The 18,465-nt window shown below is 53.7% G+C and overlaps 1 protein-coding gene across 1 annotated transcript in view; it reads right to left on the bottom strand.

Moving 5' to 3' along the window:
• Nucleotides 1–18,465, bottom strand: part of POLE (DNA polymerase epsilon, catalytic subunit) — a 43,590-nt gene that overhangs the window by 6,744 nt on the left and 18,381 nt on the right. Inside the window, exons 23-42 of the mRNA XM_040464171.1 lie at nt 15,691–15,848; nt 15,129–15,324; nt 13,835–14,049; nt 10,674–10,776; nt 10,178–10,258; nt 9,935–10,057; nt 8,974–9,186; nt 8,513–8,722; nt 8,164–8,307; nt 6,808–6,948; nt 6,490–6,643; nt 6,307–6,413; nt 5,971–6,147; nt 5,665–5,888; nt 5,350–5,570; nt 4,857–5,061; nt 4,260–4,433; nt 3,188–3,313; nt 1,969–2,101; nt 411–597 (exon numbers count right to left, since the gene is read on the bottom strand). Coding sequence (XP_040320105.1) covers nt 411–597; nt 1,969–2,101; nt 3,188–3,313; nt 4,260–4,433; nt 4,857–5,061; nt 5,350–5,570; nt 5,665–5,888; nt 5,971–6,147; nt 6,307–6,413; nt 6,490–6,643; nt 6,808–6,948; nt 8,164–8,307; nt 8,513–8,722; nt 8,974–9,186; nt 9,935–10,057; nt 10,178–10,258; nt 10,674–10,776; nt 13,835–14,049; nt 15,129–15,324; nt 15,691–15,848 — 3,292 coding nt within the window. The remainder of the gene's footprint in view (nt 1–410; nt 598–1,968; nt 2,102–3,187; nt 3,314–4,259; nt 4,434–4,856; nt 5,062–5,349; nt 5,571–5,664; nt 5,889–5,970; nt 6,148–6,306; nt 6,414–6,489; nt 6,644–6,807; nt 6,949–8,163; nt 8,308–8,512; nt 8,723–8,973; nt 9,187–9,934; nt 10,058–10,177; nt 10,259–10,673; nt 10,777–13,834; nt 14,050–15,128; nt 15,325–15,690; nt 15,849–18,465) is intronic.

Raw genomic sequence — 18,465 nt, 5'->3', positions numbered from 1 at the left:
GCTCTGTGTGACAGAGTGTAATGTATACACTTTGTGTGCATGTGATCTCAGACACCCTGGTTTGTAAACACCGAACCTTTATTAACACTGCACCTCTAGACCCAAGTCAGATACAGAAGATTCTGACACAGAGGTTGAGCCTCAAAGACCAGCCAGTGGGCAACTGATTCAGGAAGTTTCCAACCTTCTGTACTTGGTGTTTACTTTTACTTGCTCTGTGTGCACACGCAAGTCCTGGGACCTGCGGGCACGCCCCGGGGCAGAGGACAGGGGTCCAGCCCCGCAAGGCTGGCGCAGCCAGTGCACGCCCACCAGACTCGACTTCCCCTTCACCTCCTTGCTATGCAAACACGCCAGAGCCACATTACTCCCACCGCCAGACTCCGACGCAAGCTAGCGGGCCGGCTCACCCGAAACGATCACGAGGAAGTAGCGCTGGCAGGAGGCTGCCTGTGGCAGGAACTGCACGATGTTCCAGTTGTTTTCTAGCATGTCCTCCACGTCGGGCTCCTGGGCACCTTCCTCCTCCTCCTCTTCCTCCCCACCTTCCTCCTCCTCCTCCTCCTCCTCTTCTCTGCCTTCTTTTCGGGAGTCTTGCTGTAACACAGACGCAACACACCTGAGTCATTCTACACCTGGGTCTACTGACCCCTTGTGCCTCGTGAGATGCTCATCGAGTCGTTCCACATCCCTGAGCCTGAGTCAAAGTCCCGCAGGAGGGCTCTAAGGACGAGGCCACTTAGGAGATGAAGCTGCTTAGGTAACGCACCCGGTGTGTACTCAGCAAACGCTGATCGTGATTCTCACTTTGTTCTTCCAGTGAATTCACTTCAGAATTCTTTAACTCCCACCTCCCAGGTAGGGAAGATTCACGAGTGGGTGACCTTGGGTGACTAGATCTCTTGTCTGAATCCCACACGTCCTGGGACGGTGACAATCCTACCCGAGGGGCCCTACTGCAGATATCTCCCGCATGACCAAATTCCCCTCTCAGTGGCGCCTCCCACGTCAACGTGTGAACTCCGGCATCCCCCACACCCTTCAAGCAGCATCCACTGCCTTCTCCTGATTCAGCTACGATACCTGCACTTCCCTCCCATCGAGGTCTCCACAGACCTCCTGTCCCAGCACTGAGGACGGCCGGACCTTGTGCACACGCCACACACCCTGGCCAGGCTTGGCTCCTCTCACCCTACACGTGCTCTCCTGCCCCATCCATCTTATCGTAGACGCGTGGCTCCACACCCCTGGGTGCACCCACACCCCCAGGTGTCACCTCCATCCATTCCATTGGCTTGTACACTCCACCTTCAAAACCCACCCAAGTCCTTCTCCCAGACTCCACCCTGCCCCCCACCCTCCCCTGGGCTGATGCTAACTGGGCTCCTACTGAAGCCTTGACCTCCTACGCTGTTGTCGACAACACGGGGCCCTAGTGGAGGCCCTGACATGCTCCTGCTCAGAGTCTCTTTGTCACTAAAAGCCAAGACTCCAACTCGGCCTTTGGGCCCAAGGAGGCTGCCTGTGGCAGGAACCGTACGATGTTCCAGTTCTTTTCCTGGCTGCTCTGTGCTACCCGTGACCCCCGCCCAGCCCTGCTCTGTTGTCATGGCTACGCTGACACTGCACCCCCGGCCCAGTTCTTCATTCCCTGCTTGCCTGTCCCCTCTTTAGAGGCCTCTGTGACGGTCCCACCTAAGTCTGCCCCCTGCCCCACAGCCCGCTCTCTGCCCTCCCTCAGCCCCTACCGTTGCCAGTGCTGCACGTTCCCCATCTGCCCATTTGCTCACCTCTTCCCTCACAGATCCCCCCGGGGGCAGCACGCTCTTGCGGGAACGGCTGCAGGATGGGGCCCAGAACTGGGCCAGGCGCTGGACCCATGAGCACCAAACATGTGCAAAGAGACAAAGACGGGCCCCAAAGCTGTCTCAGACCCCAGCCTGGGCTCTCCAGACTGTGACATCTTACCTGTCCACAGTGAATACTAGATGGGACGTTTCCTTTGATTCCACCATAGTTAGAGGGATCCATCCAGAGAAGAAACTCCCAGCACCGAGAGAAAGAAATCGTCAAGGAATGGAAGATCTCTTTAGAATGGACGCTGAAAAGAAGCCAAATAGAAACTGCTTACATGAAATCATTTTTTTCTCCACTCTCCTCCTTTTATTTTCGTACCTGCTTACCCTTCACTTCTTAACAAAAACTTACGGTGGATTCAAACTATATCAGCCCTCCAACTTCCAGAGGACGTGATAAACCTGACGCTAAGGCGACTTCTGCACCAAGCAAGAGGGAGCGGCAGGGACCCGTGCTGAGGGACCAGAGAAGCAAGAGCCCCTCTGTGTGCAAGGAGACTACACAGAGCAGGGACAAGGACCGCTGAGTGCCCGCTCCCACCGCTGTCCGAGAGCCTCAGGACTCACAAGGTGCCCAGGGCTGCACTCACAGCAATCTTGCTTCCCCAGTGAGCAACAGTGAGCTCTAGACTAAACATGGCTCTGGCCCAGCCTACCTATAAATCACAAAAAATGCTCAAAAGGCCAATGTGTTTCCAAGTTAGAAAGCTCTAGAACATCTACAGAAGAATAAAACGCCAAGGTATCCATGAGACAAGGCATTCACGTGTGTTCACAACTGCCGACATCCATTGCGGTATCACCAGGCTCCCAGGCAATGCGGAATCGGGAGAAAAACCTACCACTGAATACACATCAGAACTGACACAAGTGTTTTACTGAGCAAAGCAGGACACTGAAATGGTTATTGACCCCGGATTCTAGTCATAAAGCTAGAGGAAAGACAGAGCAGGCTCAGCAGACTCTAGGAATACTAAGACCCAGCTAGGCTTACAGACATGTGAGAGGAAAACCACCCTGGACGGGATGAACGGCAGACTAAACACTGCAGGAAAGGATTAGCAACTTTAAGGACACAACAAAGGAAATTACCCAAAAGAAACACAGAGAGAAATAAAACTTTCAAAACAGATCTAACTATAATTCTATACCAGCAACGAGATCTCCCAAAAATAAAGGTAAAATAAAGGCTTCTTTGGACATCCAGTGGCAGAAAGAATTCATTACGAACAGATCCATGCTACGAGTGATTTACAGGAAGTCCCTCAGCAGAAGGGAAAGGACACCAGATCAGAACACAAAGGAAGGCAGAATTCTAGAAATGTAAACACCTGTTGGTGATGTACTCCACGTAGGCAATGGCGTCTGCGACCCGCCGCTTCTTCGTGCAGAGGATGATGCGGTTGAAGTTGGCATAGACGACAGAGGACCCCAAGCGCTTGAACTCAGCGATGAGCCTGTAGACCAAGGTCACAATCACCAGTCGCGATGCCACAGAGGACACCACAAGACATCATGGGAAAACAAGCTAAGGATCCTAAACGAAAAAGCTATTCTAAATATGCCTGAAATCCAGACGCAACAGAGTGAAGATTTCTCAGGGCAAAACAAATACTTGTTTCTTTCATAAACAAAGCCAAAGAGAATCAAAAACAGGAGAAAACATGCTATCACATCACACAAAAATGGCTAATTTTTACGTAGAAACAACTCCTATAAATCAATGAGGAAAAAAACCAACAAAACTACAGAAAAATGGACAAAGGAAATAAAAAGAAAGTTCAAATTCATTTATGAGTACTGCAGAGCAAGAGTACACTGGATTAGCACTTCACCACACGAGGCTGGCCCCAGTGTCTGCCGTGCTGGTGGGGCTGCGGACACACATTCTCAGTCTCTGTTGGACACACAAACAACTGTACAACTTCCACGGAGAGCCCTTTGTCGCTAAGAATCAAATTAGCGTTTTCCTACCCAGTCAAGAGATCTATCAAACCTGCACCAGTGCTTTTGCTAGAGATTATTCCAGAGATGTGTTCCCGTGACCTTGGGCACAAGGCCATTCTTGCTTGGTGATCTGTAACAGCCTGAGTTCTGGAAGCAGCCCGAGTGCCCATTAGGATGATACATCCACACATGGGTCTCCAATATCTGCTCTTAACTACAGGTGCAGAACACACACACAGGGCATGAAGACTTGTGCCAACAGGACGCAGAAAGACCCCAGCACACGGCACACCTGTGCAGGATGCTGAGCAGGCTGGGACAGCAGCTAAGCACTCCCTGGGACCTTTACCACCATGGACCACTAGCCCGGGGCGTCGGCCGGCCATTCCTGTGGATTTGGGGACTGGGGGGCGCTGGGGTCAGCAGGGCCTAGAGCAAGCCGCTGGCAGCACTCACTGCAGGAAGAGCTTCTTCATCATGTTGTGGAGCGTGCGGTGCAGGGCGGGGTCGTACAGCAGCGAGGACGGGGACCGGAGCCAGCGGTAGAAGTGCATCACCTGGTTGTCAGCGTAGATATTGCGGTACTGTGTGATCTCCTTCACCCAGCCCACCACCATGCTCTTCAGGATCCTGGAAGAAAGGCATGGAGGGTGGCCCTTCGTCCCTGATACCAGCTTCCCCCTGTTGTGCTGTCACCTCTGCCCCCTCTCCTCACTGTCCAAACCCTATCGCTGGGCCCTCATGTGCGCCCTCGGGCCTCACTCTGCACTCAACGCCTACCACACACCAATGGCCACAGGAAGGGGCCAGAACGGTGCCCGGAGGGCAGCAAAGCCCAACGACTAGAGGAAAGAGCTTGGCCCCATATGGAGTGCTGGTTCTGCCGCCCTGGGGGAGAAGCCCCAGTGACAACGTCTTAGCTCTTAGTTTTCCAAAACGAGGGCAGAGGATAAATAGGTTTCTAATGTTCCTTCTAAATCCCAAGCCCAGCCATCCTGCCTAGGGAGAGGACTGGGCACACGAACAAAAGGCCAGGCTGTGCTCTCAGGGCACCTGAACGTGCTGGAGCAGAGGGCTGTCTCATCGTAGCTGGCCGGGGTGCCGGCGGCCTGATTGCCGGTGATCATGTCCTCCAGGGAGGCCTGCTGGATCACGTCGAAGCTGATGCCCACGCTGTCAGCCCCCTCCATGTCATTGATGTGGTGGGACTGCAAGATGGTGTTGACGGCCAGGTTCTGGATGTCCAGCTCCACGCACACTGCACACAGAGACACCCCTGTGGTGCCCGTGGGCCGACTGCAGCAAGTGCTACCTCAGGAAACACACCGCTCCCGGGGCAGCCGGGCTGGCTGACAAGCCTGTCACTGAGCGACTAAAGAGCCCAGCCCCGCTCGTCCCACACCCACGGATGCTGCTGCAGGCTCAGTGCCCACACCGTCACGGCCGAGCGCGGAGCATCCGCCACTGGGCGTTCCCGCCACCACAGAATGGCAATGCGTGGCGGAAACGCCAGCAGCCGGGGACCCCCGGTGCCTCAAGCACCTACGCGTGGAGTAGCAGCCCGGACAGTTGATCTCCACGCTGGCCTGGTCGTCGAACTCCATGACGAGGCGATTGTCGTCGGCCTCCTTGCCGCCCAGGTCAGGGCGCGCCGTGGGGGACAGCCAGAGCAGGTGGTTGTGGCGCTGCAGGTGGCGGGCAAAGAAGAGGTCGGAGCCGAAGGTGGAGATGTCTTCGGGCAGGTTCCCAATGGGGATGTGGAAGTACCTGCAGAGGGCACGGGGTCAGCCCCAGGGAAGGGATGGACGAACCGGGAACAGCCAGAGCCCAGAAACGGAGAAATGCCCTCCGCTCCCCTCACCTGCTCATCTCGAAGGCCTGGGACAGGCAGGTGTCCAGGTTGAGGTAGTGGCGGATCATGCGCCGGGCACCGAGGCGCTGCCAGTCCAGGACTCCATAGCTGACCCTATCAGCCACGCGGACCGGCACCAGCGGGAAGTCCTCCAGGATGGGCACCTCGCCAGCCAGCCTCTTCAGCTCCCAGTTGGACTGAACAGCGATGAGTGTGGGCCCACGGCGCTCCTCCTGGACGTAAGGGAAGCAAGCGGCTGGCGGGGAGGGGGCGTTGGGGGGAGGGGCTCACACACAGAAGCCCCACCCCACTCACCTTGTAGGCCAGCAGGAAGCGCTGGATGGCTCTGCAGATGGTTTTCAAGTCGGTTTCAGCCCGAACTTCAAAAGTGTGTTTGGGGGGAGGCAGGAGCTCGGGGCCCACCTTCTCCATCAGGAGGCTGTGCTCGGCGGTGTACAGGGCGCTGAGGCTGGGCATCTGGTTGCTTCGCACCTGGACAGTGGGGGCCGTGTCAGCCCTCTCCCCACGCAGGTGCTGCCGCAGGGACCCCTTTGTGGCTCCACTTCAAAAGCCATCACCACAGGCACCGGGGGCAGAGGCCCGTCCCGCCCAGGGGCCTGTCCCTCCCTGAGCCCCTCGCCAGGAACTCACAGTGTCCAGCACGAACACAGACGCCCTGCGCTGGGAGGGCACAAACAGGCCAAAGAGCGCCTTGTGGCCTTGCGCGTGGTGGTACAGGTAGAGGTGGCGGATGCTCCCTGCAGGGCAACACGGCCGTCACCCCGACGTGCGTGGGAGGCCGGGCCGGGCAAAGGCAGCGGGCACAAGTCCTACCTGGTTCCAAGTAGCTGAACTGGGCCAGAGAGCGCATCTCCAAGTGCTCGAGAGCAAAGGTTTCTGCTTCTCGGCCTGAAAGGTGTCTCACCAGCTGTTTATTGACCACACACACACAGCCCAGCTGCACCAGGGCCCGGAACAATAACGGAACCTGGGAGAGGGGTGGACAGGACAGGGTGAGGCCACTGCCCGCGTGTCCTCAGCAGACACGCTGCTGGAGTTCACCGGGAAGGCGGCCCAGAGCCGGGCTGCTAGCCCGTCCACGCCATACGCAATTTTGCTTCCTCCATTCCATCCAGCTGGGAAGATGATCACCTGTGTCTCGTACACGCCCTCGATGTCTGGGGCCGACAATTCAGTATTGATCTCGTTGACGTGTTCCTGATACATGTCCTCGGGCACCGAGTACTCGTAGAGGTTGTAGACCACGTTGGAGCGAGGAAGCACTCGACTGACCTGGTGAAAGAGGGCGCCAGCCTGGTCACAAGGCTCACCGGTGACGTCTGTTGAACTCGCATACTCCGTGCATCCCTTAAATGGTCCTAGGGCTTGTACAGCCACAGCCACACGTGAGCCCCTCAGAGCCCATCTCTCCTCACAGGTAAAACTAAACCTGGAAGCTGGGGCTGTAGGTTCAAAAAGCAGCCTGGGGCTTATGAAAAGCAGAGGAGCTTTGGGGCAGTGAGGGGAGCAGGTGTCCCCAGGTTATTTTCCTGTTGTCTGCCAGTCAGAGGACGGGTGTGGGGGAGCCAGAGAGCGGAGCAGAGCAGGGCACCCAAAGGGAAAACCTCCCCACAGAAAAAGTGTTCTCTGAGGTTACAATGCGGCATCGCATCCAGAAAAGCGACAGGAATCCCAGACCATCTGTTCTCCGCCTTCATGCACCCCGCCCTTTCCAGGGCCGCACGCCCCTGAATCCTGGTGGGGGCAGAGTCCCACCTTCTCCAGAAAGCCTCTGCAGTCTAGTCTCAGTTACAAACTCCCACATCTCGTCGCAACTAGACGTCAGCGCATCCCGCGCGTCCCAGCACCCACTGAGAAATGCGCACGACAGCCTCAGTAAACGAGCTTCGGGCAGAACTAAACTAGCCGGACTCCACGACAGGCTAACCTACAGGCAGAACCCGGGTGTCGAGGGAACGGTGGTGAGCCAGGGCCGGGGGAGGGGACGATCTGCAAAGGGTCCCAGTTTGTTCTGAGGGAGATAAAACGCTCAAGGACTGGCTGTGGCAGAGGCTGCAGGACGGGACGCACGGAAAGCCACTGAACCGCACGCTTTCACCAAGGGAACCCTGAGGCGTGAGAAGTCTGTCCAGGGAGGCTGCTGACATGAGAAGCGCCTATGGAAACAGACTCCAGCCACTGACACTCGTCCCCCTCGTCCCTCCCCTGCTACACAGACATCGGATGTAAGGGGATGGCACCCCCAGGACACCGGCAACTGCAGCCCCTGAGCGTTCGCTCTGAGCCCGGTGCTCCACAGACACCGTTTCACTCCTCACAGCACCCCAAGAAAGTGCTCCAGCACACCCGGCTCAGCGTCACAGCTCACCAGGCTTTTGCGTCCACAAAGCCCCATCCTTTATGTGGCTCCCTCATCGCTGGGGACACCACCTCAGAGGCGGAGCAGACAGCTGACCACAGTGACCAGCAGTATCTGCTGCCCCGTACCTTGCGGTATGAAGGCCCCTCCTCGGCTTTAGCCACCCGCTGGTTAACATAGAACTGGCGGGGGATGTTCAGCCTGATGCAGTACAAGTCACTGCTGATGACGGCCCACAGCCTGAACAAGCCGGCCTGGCTGGTCTCACTGATCTGGAACGGAGAGAGCAGACCACGTGTCACCTCGACACAAACCGTGCTCACACTCCTGAGTGCTCTCCGGCACCAGCCCCAATCACAGGGCACAAAAGTAACGGAGGGTCCCCAGGATCGTGAGCCGGCCAGACACCCCTTCCCATCGGCTGTGATGCTGCCCTTGGGGGGCATCCCACCCCCCCAAACTGATGGCAGTCTGCACCTGCACAATCTGCCACGGAAGGTCCAAAATGCTGCGGGCGGCTCTTCGCAAGAAGCCCCCCAGCCCGGTGGCAGGCCTGTCGCGGACAGCCCCAGGCCGAGGGTCACCCTCTGCCACCTCCAGACGCCGCCTCTTCTTGCGACCCAGGCGCTGCCGGGCCTGCAGCTGCCACTTCTTCTTGTGGAATCGGAGCCAGACCAGCCACTCTTCCTAGGGCAGACGGTGAAGCAAGTCAGGAAGAGGGGGCAGTCAACACAACCCAGGGGCACGCGGTAAAGCAGAAACAGCCTTGCACAGCAACTGCATTAAACAGCTTCCCAGCGCAGGTGTCTCTGGTGAGGACGCCTCTCACCCATGCGGGACCCCGGAGCTATGTAGCAGACTCCACGGGAGACCTCAAGCTACAGCTCGGGCCAGGCTGCTGCCCCCGCCCCCTCCCACCGGCCACGTCGACGGGTCACCTGCGTGGTCCCGAGGGCCGGAGGCGGCCCCAAGATCTCCTGCCAGGGCACCGTCAGCTCCAGGTCCTGCGACTCCCCCTGGCTCTCCCAGAGGACGCGCTTCCTCCTGGTGGCAACAGGAACCACTGAGCGCGGTGGCTTTGCCAGGCCGAGGTCTTCCATGTCCGGAGCACCAAGGCTCTGTGTGCCTTCTGGAGCCTGGGCCACGCCCACCTGCAAAGACCCAGGAGACTGAAAACACCACGATCTCTCAGGAAACTCCACCTCTAGAAATACACATGTGGGATCAAATGAATAGGCTAAGATACTTGTACACAAAGATGTGCATCTACTGACTGATCTGGCTCCGATTTCTAATAGCGAAAAGGTCAAAGAGAAAACATCAGTCGAGTACGACTATTTTTCCCTTGTTTGCTCTGGGATTCGCTCCTTTTCGTAAGACAGAATAAAATACTGCAGAGAACAGGTCCTCTCTTTTCCTTCCCAGCCCCCAGTGCTCTAGTTTACAGTGTGCTTTTGGGGGGGTGGAGAAAAAAACAACAGTGAAAATAAAGTTCACTTTGCATTTGCAGCAGCTGAGAATTTTCTTTTGGCTCCCCTGACTTCAGCTAAGCCCTTCGTTACACTGTCTTTAGCACCGTCTAGTGTTTCTACAGGTTTTGACTTCACAGTTCAGAAACCGGGAGTCCCAAGGCACACTGACGCACTGAGTCCCTGAGCCCAGTTACTGCTCTATTCATACAGAAAACAGTCCTTATCCCTGACAGAAGGCCCAAGGCTTCCTACGCCAGAAGACCCCCTCCCCCCCAGGTGGAAAGAGTGGTCTGTCAGGTACACAGTTTTAGAAAGAAAGAAAAGAAAAGAAACACTCTAGACACTTGAATGGGAGCATCCAAGCCTGGGTCGCATGGGGCCCCCACGAGGCCCGACAGGCACGGCTCGGCGGCCCTGGGCCCGCTACCTGTCTCCGGCCTTCGAGGACAAAAAGCTCACTGATCTTCTTCTGCTTGCAGATGTCATTCTTCTCCAGAAGTTTCTTGTGCAGCCAGTCAGGGTGCTTGACGCGTGGCACCGGGTTCTTCACCTACAAGCAGGTGACACCGATCCCTTACCGATCACTTGTCTGACTGCTGGTAGGGGCCAGGCCCAGGCTTCCATGGCTTCTGAGCCACATCAGGCCCCGTCTGCATGGGCGGGGCCTCACCTGCTGCAGGGCCGCAGGGATTGTGATGATCTTCTGTATGGCACTGCCTAGCCGCTCAATGTAGTAGTCCCAGTCCAGGATCTGGGTGCGCACAAGGAGAAACGTAAGAGGAAAGCAGCAGCGGCCCCGTGCTCCACTCTATACCGAGCACCACACTGGATGCTTCCTGTGTCATACTTATCCCACCTAGAAATGCTGGGGCAAGAGGTACCCATTTCACAGAGAAGGAAACTGAGGCAGAACACTTAAAGAAAGGACTCCCAGGATGACAGTTAGCAGCTGGCTGAGCCAGCACAAGAACCCTGCACCAGAATCTAAGCGCTGCCCGGCACTAGTTTTTCTGGTTTTGTCCTTAAGTGGAACTACTTCCTCACCCACTGTGTACAGAGAGGAGGACGTCGAGGGTGGAGACTCAGACAGAACGATGACCCGAGTCAGGGATACTGTGCTGTCGACTCCTCCTCCCAAACTTCTCAGTACAGAAGTCAGCACTCACTGTCCGAATATCGAAGTCTTGGAGGGAAGAACTCTTAAGCCATTTCCGGAGAAAATGCTTCCTCACCATGGGCTCTGCCTGGAAGATGGCGAGTGGGATGGCCCTGGGTGAAAAGAGGCACAAAACTCACAAACACGGAAATCTCTCTAACTCTGTACAGCGTTGACCACGTACATGTATTTCACATGGAAATAAGGACTTAGAACCTAGATTGTAACCTCTTTTATTTAATGTCATTGTTTTGTATAAACTACAGCTAATATCTAATGTTTATCATATTCAATAACCAAATAATCCTTCACTGTATTAAAATACCACGGATTAATGCACGATCCCCCCACTGGTGGCCGTTTGGTCTGTGTTGTTTGACCACTGTTAACAGAGCTATTGCCAAAGCCCTCCCCTAAATTACATATCCGTGTGCGTGCATGTAATTAGACATTTCTAAAATGTTACTCATTGAGTAAGATACAGAAAGGTCTATCTGCTTTCCTGAAAGAATGCGCCAGTTTTCATGGTACTAACAAGGCTACAGGGCAACTGTTAATACCTTTCCTTTCACTGGAGGAAACAGTTGTTTCTGTGATTTTTATAAACACAAAGAAACTTAGAACACAACAAACCCCTGTGCACCTATCACCTAGTCCTATCAAACTTCATGCCTTGCCATTGTACTTCACATTTGAGAAAACAGATACAAGGATGAGGCCCTGTGCAGCAATCCTGACTGTCCTCACAGAGATAAACATGGTCCCTGTCTTGGCGTTTACCAATCCTACGCCTGCTCCCATACTACTCTTGTCCGTACGTAAGTGTAAACAAGAGCGTTGTCCATGTCTGTAAATTTTATACAGATGGAAGTAGACTGCCTGTACCAGCCCGCGCATTTTTTTTTTTAAACAAAATTTTTTTCAACGTTTATTTATTTTTGGGACAGAGAGAGACAGAGCATGAACGGGGGAGGGGCAGAGAGAGAGGGAGACACAGAATCGGAAACAGGCTCCAGGCTCTGAGCCATCCGCCCAGAGCCCGACGCGGGGCTCGAACTCACGGACCGCGAGATCGTGACCTGGCTGAAGTCGGACGCTTAACCGACTGCGCCACCCAGGCGCCCTAGCCCGCGCATTTACCATGCAGCTGCGATTCAATCGTTCCAATGCCCGCATAGCATTTCACTGCATTAAAAACACATTTGCCCATTTTCTGATTGAGGGACACTACGGCATTCCCAACGTTTGCTATTAAACACAATGTAAACCACAGGGGCAATCATCCAGGACACATCCCCAGACGTGCTCAATTGTGAGGGGAATCAGGCACCATCTAATGCATCGTGCACTGCTGGCTTCTCCAAAGTGACTGTCACCATGCTGTGTACATGTGGGACGACTGGTATTAACACACTTGTTTCCCAATTACAGTGAATTTGCACATCTTTACATGCACTGACCATCAACTTCACTTGCAAATTGCCTGTTCACAGAAGTTGCCTACTTTCTGTGTTGCCATTTTCTTTTTTTATTTAAAAATTTTTTTTATTTAAAAAAAATTTTTTTTATTAAAAAAATTTTTTTTCAACGTTTATTTTTGGGACAGAAAGAGACAGAGCATGAACGGGGGAGGGGCAGAGAGAGAGGGAGACACAGAATCGGAAACAGGCTCCAGGCTCCGAGCCGTCAGCCCAGGGCCCGACGTGGGGCTCGAACTCACGGACCGCGAGATCGTGACCTGGCTGAAGTCGGACGCTTAACCGACTGCGCCACCCAGGCGCCCCTGTGTTGCCATTTTCTTAATGATACACAGCAATCCTGCATTTTACTCTCCATGTAATCTGTTTTAGCCTTACACCAAATTCCTTCTTTTGTTAGAACTCTGGGAATTTCTTTTTAAGGAAATATTTGCTGTGTTTCATTCATTTGCTCCCCACCCCCTCCACTCCAGACCTTCCTAGTGTAGGTGAAAACACGGATTACTGACGTGTCTAGCTTTATCAGTTACCTACTGCTATATTACAAACCACCTCAAACTCCATGGATCGAAACAGTAACTGTTTTGGCTTATGAGCCTATGATTGAGGTGGTTCTGCCCCGGGGTCACTTGTGTGGCCGCTGTGGCCTCCCCTGCAGGTGTGGCAGCTGCTGCAGTTACCTGGTGCTGCCTCTGCAAGGGACCCCCAGCCCCCAGCAGGCTGACCAGGCAGCCAAAGGGCAAGAGCAGAAGCATGAGGCCTCCTGCAACCAGGGTTCACTTCTGCCACATTGCACAGGCCGCAGCAAGTCACGACTGCCCAGACTCTGTGCAAGGGAAGGAGTGTCACGGGAGGAACGAGGCCCTGTCACAAACGGTCACGGAAGCACTGCTGTGGCCATCTTTGAAACGTTTTCTCTTGTTGGTGCTTAGCACTTCCTCCATCTGCCCGCTGTTCTCAAGGCTTGTCCGCGGAACCACTTCTAGTCCCTGAGCTCTTGGTGGGAAATTCTACCGTGGTTATACAATGATTCGCAGGAAGAAAACCTATTGTTCTAGAAGTCCATGCCCTCAACACAGTTTTTTCCTGTTCCATTCACACGGTCCCTGCACGGTTCAAGCAGCCTGATGAGCAATAGGGTGACAGGAGAACCACTGCTGACCCCGAAGATTCCGTAGTCGGGAGTGGAAGATGCCGTCTGACAGAACCCTTTGCTGTCACGCTGAACGTGTTTCAGAAGCTGGAAGACATTTCTGTCTGTCGGCAAAGAGAGCTGAGGCTGCAGCATTGGCAGTGCCATGGAGCCTCGGATGCTAGAGCATTCTGTGCAGCTCGCCAGAAAGACCTCTCCAGCCAGGGTGACAATGGTCTCCTCAAGGGTGTGAGTGATCCAGGGCCTGCCCTGGACCTCAACCGAACTCCGTGATGGCCCCCATCATAGCAACCCCCGCTCCAATACACTCTCACATCTCTGTGCCTGCTGACTGACAGGGCACCCTCAGTCTAGGCCCCCACAACCCAGGTTCTGCAGGGGACCAAAGCCCAGTCCCTGTCTTCCACTCCTGACCATCCTGCTCTTTACAAGGAAGCTGACATCGCTACAAAGGGACAGAGGTCCCATAACAGACTCAAGCTTCCAACCCGAACATCCAAGACCGTACGGAATCCCGTCCTTAACCCCGGGAACCCTTACCTCTCTGTGACTGGAGAGCCCTCGGGCTTCCGGGAGATGATGTAGCGGCAGCTCAGCCCCGCGTCCTTCACCATCTGATCCCCCAGGAACTCAGCCAGGCGCTTGGCCGTGCTGATAGACGTGGACTTCTGCTCCCCATAATCTTCCAGCTTCCGAGACATGGAGCGGTTCTCAGAGATCAGCTCGAACAGCTCAGAATCAGGCATGTTCGCGGCCTGGAGAGGCAACGAGCAGATCACACAGAAGGAACAGAGCGCTCTCCCAAGCTCGCCGGGACATCTCCCCCGAGTAGCGAGCTTCTCCAGCCTGATGGGCTGAAGGCAGCGGTACAACACGGTTGTCTCATGCCAGTGAGTAGCAACGCTACAAACCCACACACAAAACCTTAAATTCCATTTTGTCGAACTATGTGGAAAACATTAAAAGACATTTACTGAGCTACTGACACCAAAGTTAACAGAAAAAGAGGAGAGACAGAATTAGTGGTATTTTTCTCCTAAAACAAAAAGAAAACTAGGGAAAGGAGGAGCCAGGAAAAAGGAGAGACACTAGCCCCCTGGAGAGCCATGGGACTAAGAAGGGAGGAGTCGGAGCAGTCTGAGGACAAATAGCTATATCTGTACCTGTGCACATGCACCCCTGACCCCCCGGCCCTGCTGTCCCATGTGCACACATCCCTGACCCCCCAGCCCTGACATGCTGGAAGATTTGTTTGGATCCTGTTTCGTGTGTTTTTCTCTCTTGGTGCTTACTCTCATGTATGGGCCAACTCTACAGAACAAGACAATATGCCTCAAGCTGCAGCAGCCCACAAAGCAAAGGAAGCCAGAAAAGTTCTAGAATATCCATCCCAGTATTCCTTTCGCTTAGAAAATATTAAAATAGTGAAAAAAGCCTATATGATACCCAACATTTACAGATTAAATTAAGTAGCACAAACTTGACAAACACAGACTAAAGAGTAACAAATAATGATAGATCCCATGAGAAGGTACGTTGCAAGGTAAGCCAACACTGTCATTTAAATTGTAGAAATTGCATATTCATTAACAGGGCCTACAAAGTAAAAAAAAAATCAAAGAAGCTGATGGGATCACTGGTAAAGTTTTCTCTTACAAATCCTTTCACTATGCTAGGTGCCTCCTTCCTGGAATTCTGTCACTGGGCACAGGGTCCGACCGAGAGGGACTGAGAGGCACCGACTACGAAGTCCTGTTTCATCAGAATCAGCCCTGACTCACCCTGTTCGCCAGGAGCCTGCAGGACCCTCACGGCCAGGTGGAGGGCGGCTCACCTTACTGTACAGCACGTCCAGCCAGTAGTCAGCCACCTTGGCGACGGAGCCATACACTTCTTCTAGGGTGCTGCCCTTGAGGAAGGCCTCAAACACTGAGGACTGGAAGATTTTAATCAGCTGCAGCTCCCCCCGGCGTTTGATCTCGAAGCCCTTTAGCTCAGCCAGGGAACCGTCCTCGTTGAAGACAGCATACCTGGAATCATAGGCGAGCCCAGCGGTGAATGGGGGCCTGGGATGCTGGCTGTTAGTCACTGGCTCTCCACCTTCCCCTTCCCCGTCCAACCCTCCCCTCCAGCATGTACTAGGCAGCAAACATCTCCCCACCCTGAGGTTCATATTTCTGACATAAAAACAACATAAGAGGCTGCAGCCTGTAGAACGAGAATCTAGCAGGTGGAGAGCAGAGATGGCGGGATCTGTGTTGGCGACAGCTTTCCATACTGAAACAAAAAGGTCAAGAAACAGAAGTAGTCCCATCTGGCCTCCTGGTCCACTTCCCGGATGGGTTGTTAAATCGCATTCGTTTTCTCCCCAAGCACAAAGGCTGTGGGATTCCTACCTCTTCTTCAGTTTCTTGCCCTCTTCCTTGGAGGCTGGAAGGATCATGGCAAGGTAGGGTCCATCAACCTCAAAAAAGATGCTGTTCTCTGAGCGGGTGACATAGGTGAGTGAGGCTGGCTCAGTCAGCTCCTGGTACTGATCATTGGTGAAGCCTTCCTGCATAACAAGAGGAAGTGGAGGCAGCTTCACTCCTGACCATCCAAACCTCGAAGGGACCAGTTGCCTGTGAGGACTGACCAGACCAGCGAACTGGGGTTCTTCCATACAGTGGACACCACTCAGCCAGAGAAAGAGGCCAAGTTGTGACACGTGCCAGAAGTGGATGAACCCAAACACATTCTGCCAAGCCCAGAAGCTTATACACCTTGTTTCCATTCACAGGACATTCTGGAAAAGGCAGAATTAGCGTTGCAAAGGAACACACTAGGTAGCCAGGGTCTAGGGGAAGAGAGGGAGAAAGGCTGGTGATAGAGGCAGCACTCGGGAACTTCTGAGGGGTGGAACTTTTCCATGTTCTCTGCGGTGGTGGAAACAGGACCCTGTGTGGCTCAAAACCCACAGAACTGCACTCTACGAAGCATGAATTTTACTGTAGGCAAATTAAAAAGCATCCAACCAGGATGTCGGGCAACCCCAAGGGAAACTGCAGACTGGGACAAACAATCCCACTGAAGGGCCGGCTTCAGTCACTTTGGCAAACCTGGTTGTGACGAGGTAATACAGACTAAAGACAGTAGCAACTATACACACACACTGTGCCGTAGTCGGTTACGTTTACAGCACACGGCGGCACGATCCTGAAGCCGTTTTACAATTTTACACACACACTAGTGAACAAAAAAACATATTGAGAAAATGAGGGACAGGCTTCTCGCTGCAAGAGAAAGAAGTGACTAACGGAAAGGGGACTAGATTGGGGCTGGACATATAGATGTGGACTCGTGTCCTTTACGTACATACGTATGTTTTTTAAATGTTTTGAGAGAGAGAGCACGCGCGCGCACGTGCGTGTGACAGAGAGTGTGAGTGGAGAAAAGGGGTGGAGAGGGAGAGGGAGAGAGAATCCTAAGTAGGCTCCATGCCCAGTGCACAGCCCAATGTGGAGTGTGATCCCACAACCCCGGGACCATGACTTGAGTCGAAACCAAGAGTCGGCCACTCAACTGACTGAGCCATCCAGGCTCCCCTTGCATTTCGTACTTTAAAGTGCACACACAGGGGCGCCTGGGTGGCTCAGTCAGTTGAGTGTCCGACTTCGGCTCAGGTCATGATTTCACGGCTTGTGGGTTCGAGCCCCGCATCTGGCTCTGTGCTGACAGCTCGGAGCCTGGAGCCTGCTTCCAATTCTGGGTCTCCCTCTCTCTCTCTCTGCCCTCTCCTGTTCATGCTGTCTCTGTCTCTCAAAAATAAACATTAAAAAAAAATTAAAGTGCACACACAGAGAAATAAACCTAGATGCATGCGTGGACAGGGCGATCAGGCATATACATATCTCCTAGCTCAGTCTGAGAACAGCTAGAAGCAGCTACACCCAGCAGCAATGAGCATCTGCACTTGACCTTGGTTTCCAATACCCTCTCCAATAAAAGGAACCTGGTTCCTCTGAGAAATGGCGGATCCCAGGGTGAGGACTAGGATAACCAAGATGAGGCTAGAGTGCCTTCAGGACCAAGAAGTAAGAAAGTGCTAAAGAAATAAATTAAATTCAAAATGCCCCAAACCCGAACCACAGACCAGGGACATGTGTCAGGACTACGTAGGCAAATGTGAAGGAGGCCCTGGCAGCCCAGGAGGAATGAGCTGAGTCACAAAACACCAGGGCAGGCCTGGGTTGTAACCCAGTCGAAGCAATATCGACGACAAAGAGAACTGCTGAGTGGAAAGAGGGGTGATACGCTTCCTTATAGAGGGATTCCAATAAATGTGCCAGGACTGTGGGAAAGCGGAGCCACCGCTGGGGAAAGTCACCGCAGAACCACCATCACTCAAACCAGTGAAAATGAGGGAGACACAGGACATCTGCACAGTCTCAAGTATCTCCTCTAGGGTTCTTCAAGGCTCTGGTGGCTTTAACACACGGCCAGACTCTCCGACACCCCTGCCCGCCGGCGTAGGCTCAATGCCTCGCTCCAGCAGCAGTACAGGGCGGGGAGACCGCAGCCGTGCCCATGCCCGGTGACCAGAAGCGCAGACCCTGACACCATGCAGCCAAAGAATGAAACACGGGTCATATCGCTAGCATGCCTTAAAAAATGCAAATAATCTCATTTGATAAGATACAACAAACATGATAAGAAACAACAAACCCAAATGAGGGGCAGCCAACAAGACAAAACCCTGAGCAGGGTTTACTGAAGACAGGGAGCTGCCAGCCTGGGGGGACTAAGAAGACAGGAGCCCTGGAGAAACCGGGAAATCCAAACAAAGACTGTGGCTTGGTTATGGGGCTGCGCCAACGTGAACTTCTTAGTTCTGATAAGCGTGCCACGGTTTATATATGCGAACTAACGTTAGAGGAAAGAGGCTGAAGCATATATACAAATTGCGTTTTACTTTTAAAACTTTTCTGTAGATCTGAAGTTACTTCAAAATACAAACTTAAAAGCGAAATAGTCTGCTGCTTTCCTACAGGGAACACAGACTCACTTGAGTGTGAGCACAGCATTTTCTGTATAGATCCTCAGGCTACAGAAGACTCTGAACGGCGTCAAGCAGGGTGACGTGATGTTAGGAAGGGGAATGCGCCAGTGTGACAGCCGATGCAGTCCCCCCC

Source organism: Herpailurus yagouaroundi, unplaced genomic scaffold (assembly GCF_014898765.1).
Source record: "Herpailurus yagouaroundi ecotype Mexico unplaced genomic scaffold, PumYag 437, whole genome shotgun sequence".
In the NCBI taxonomy this organism is placed as follows: domain Eukaryota; kingdom Metazoa; phylum Chordata; class Mammalia; order Carnivora; family Felidae; genus Herpailurus; species Herpailurus yagouaroundi.
The sequence above is the reverse complement of the archived record's forward strand: the minus strand, read 5'-3'. Positions and strand labels throughout refer to the sequence as shown.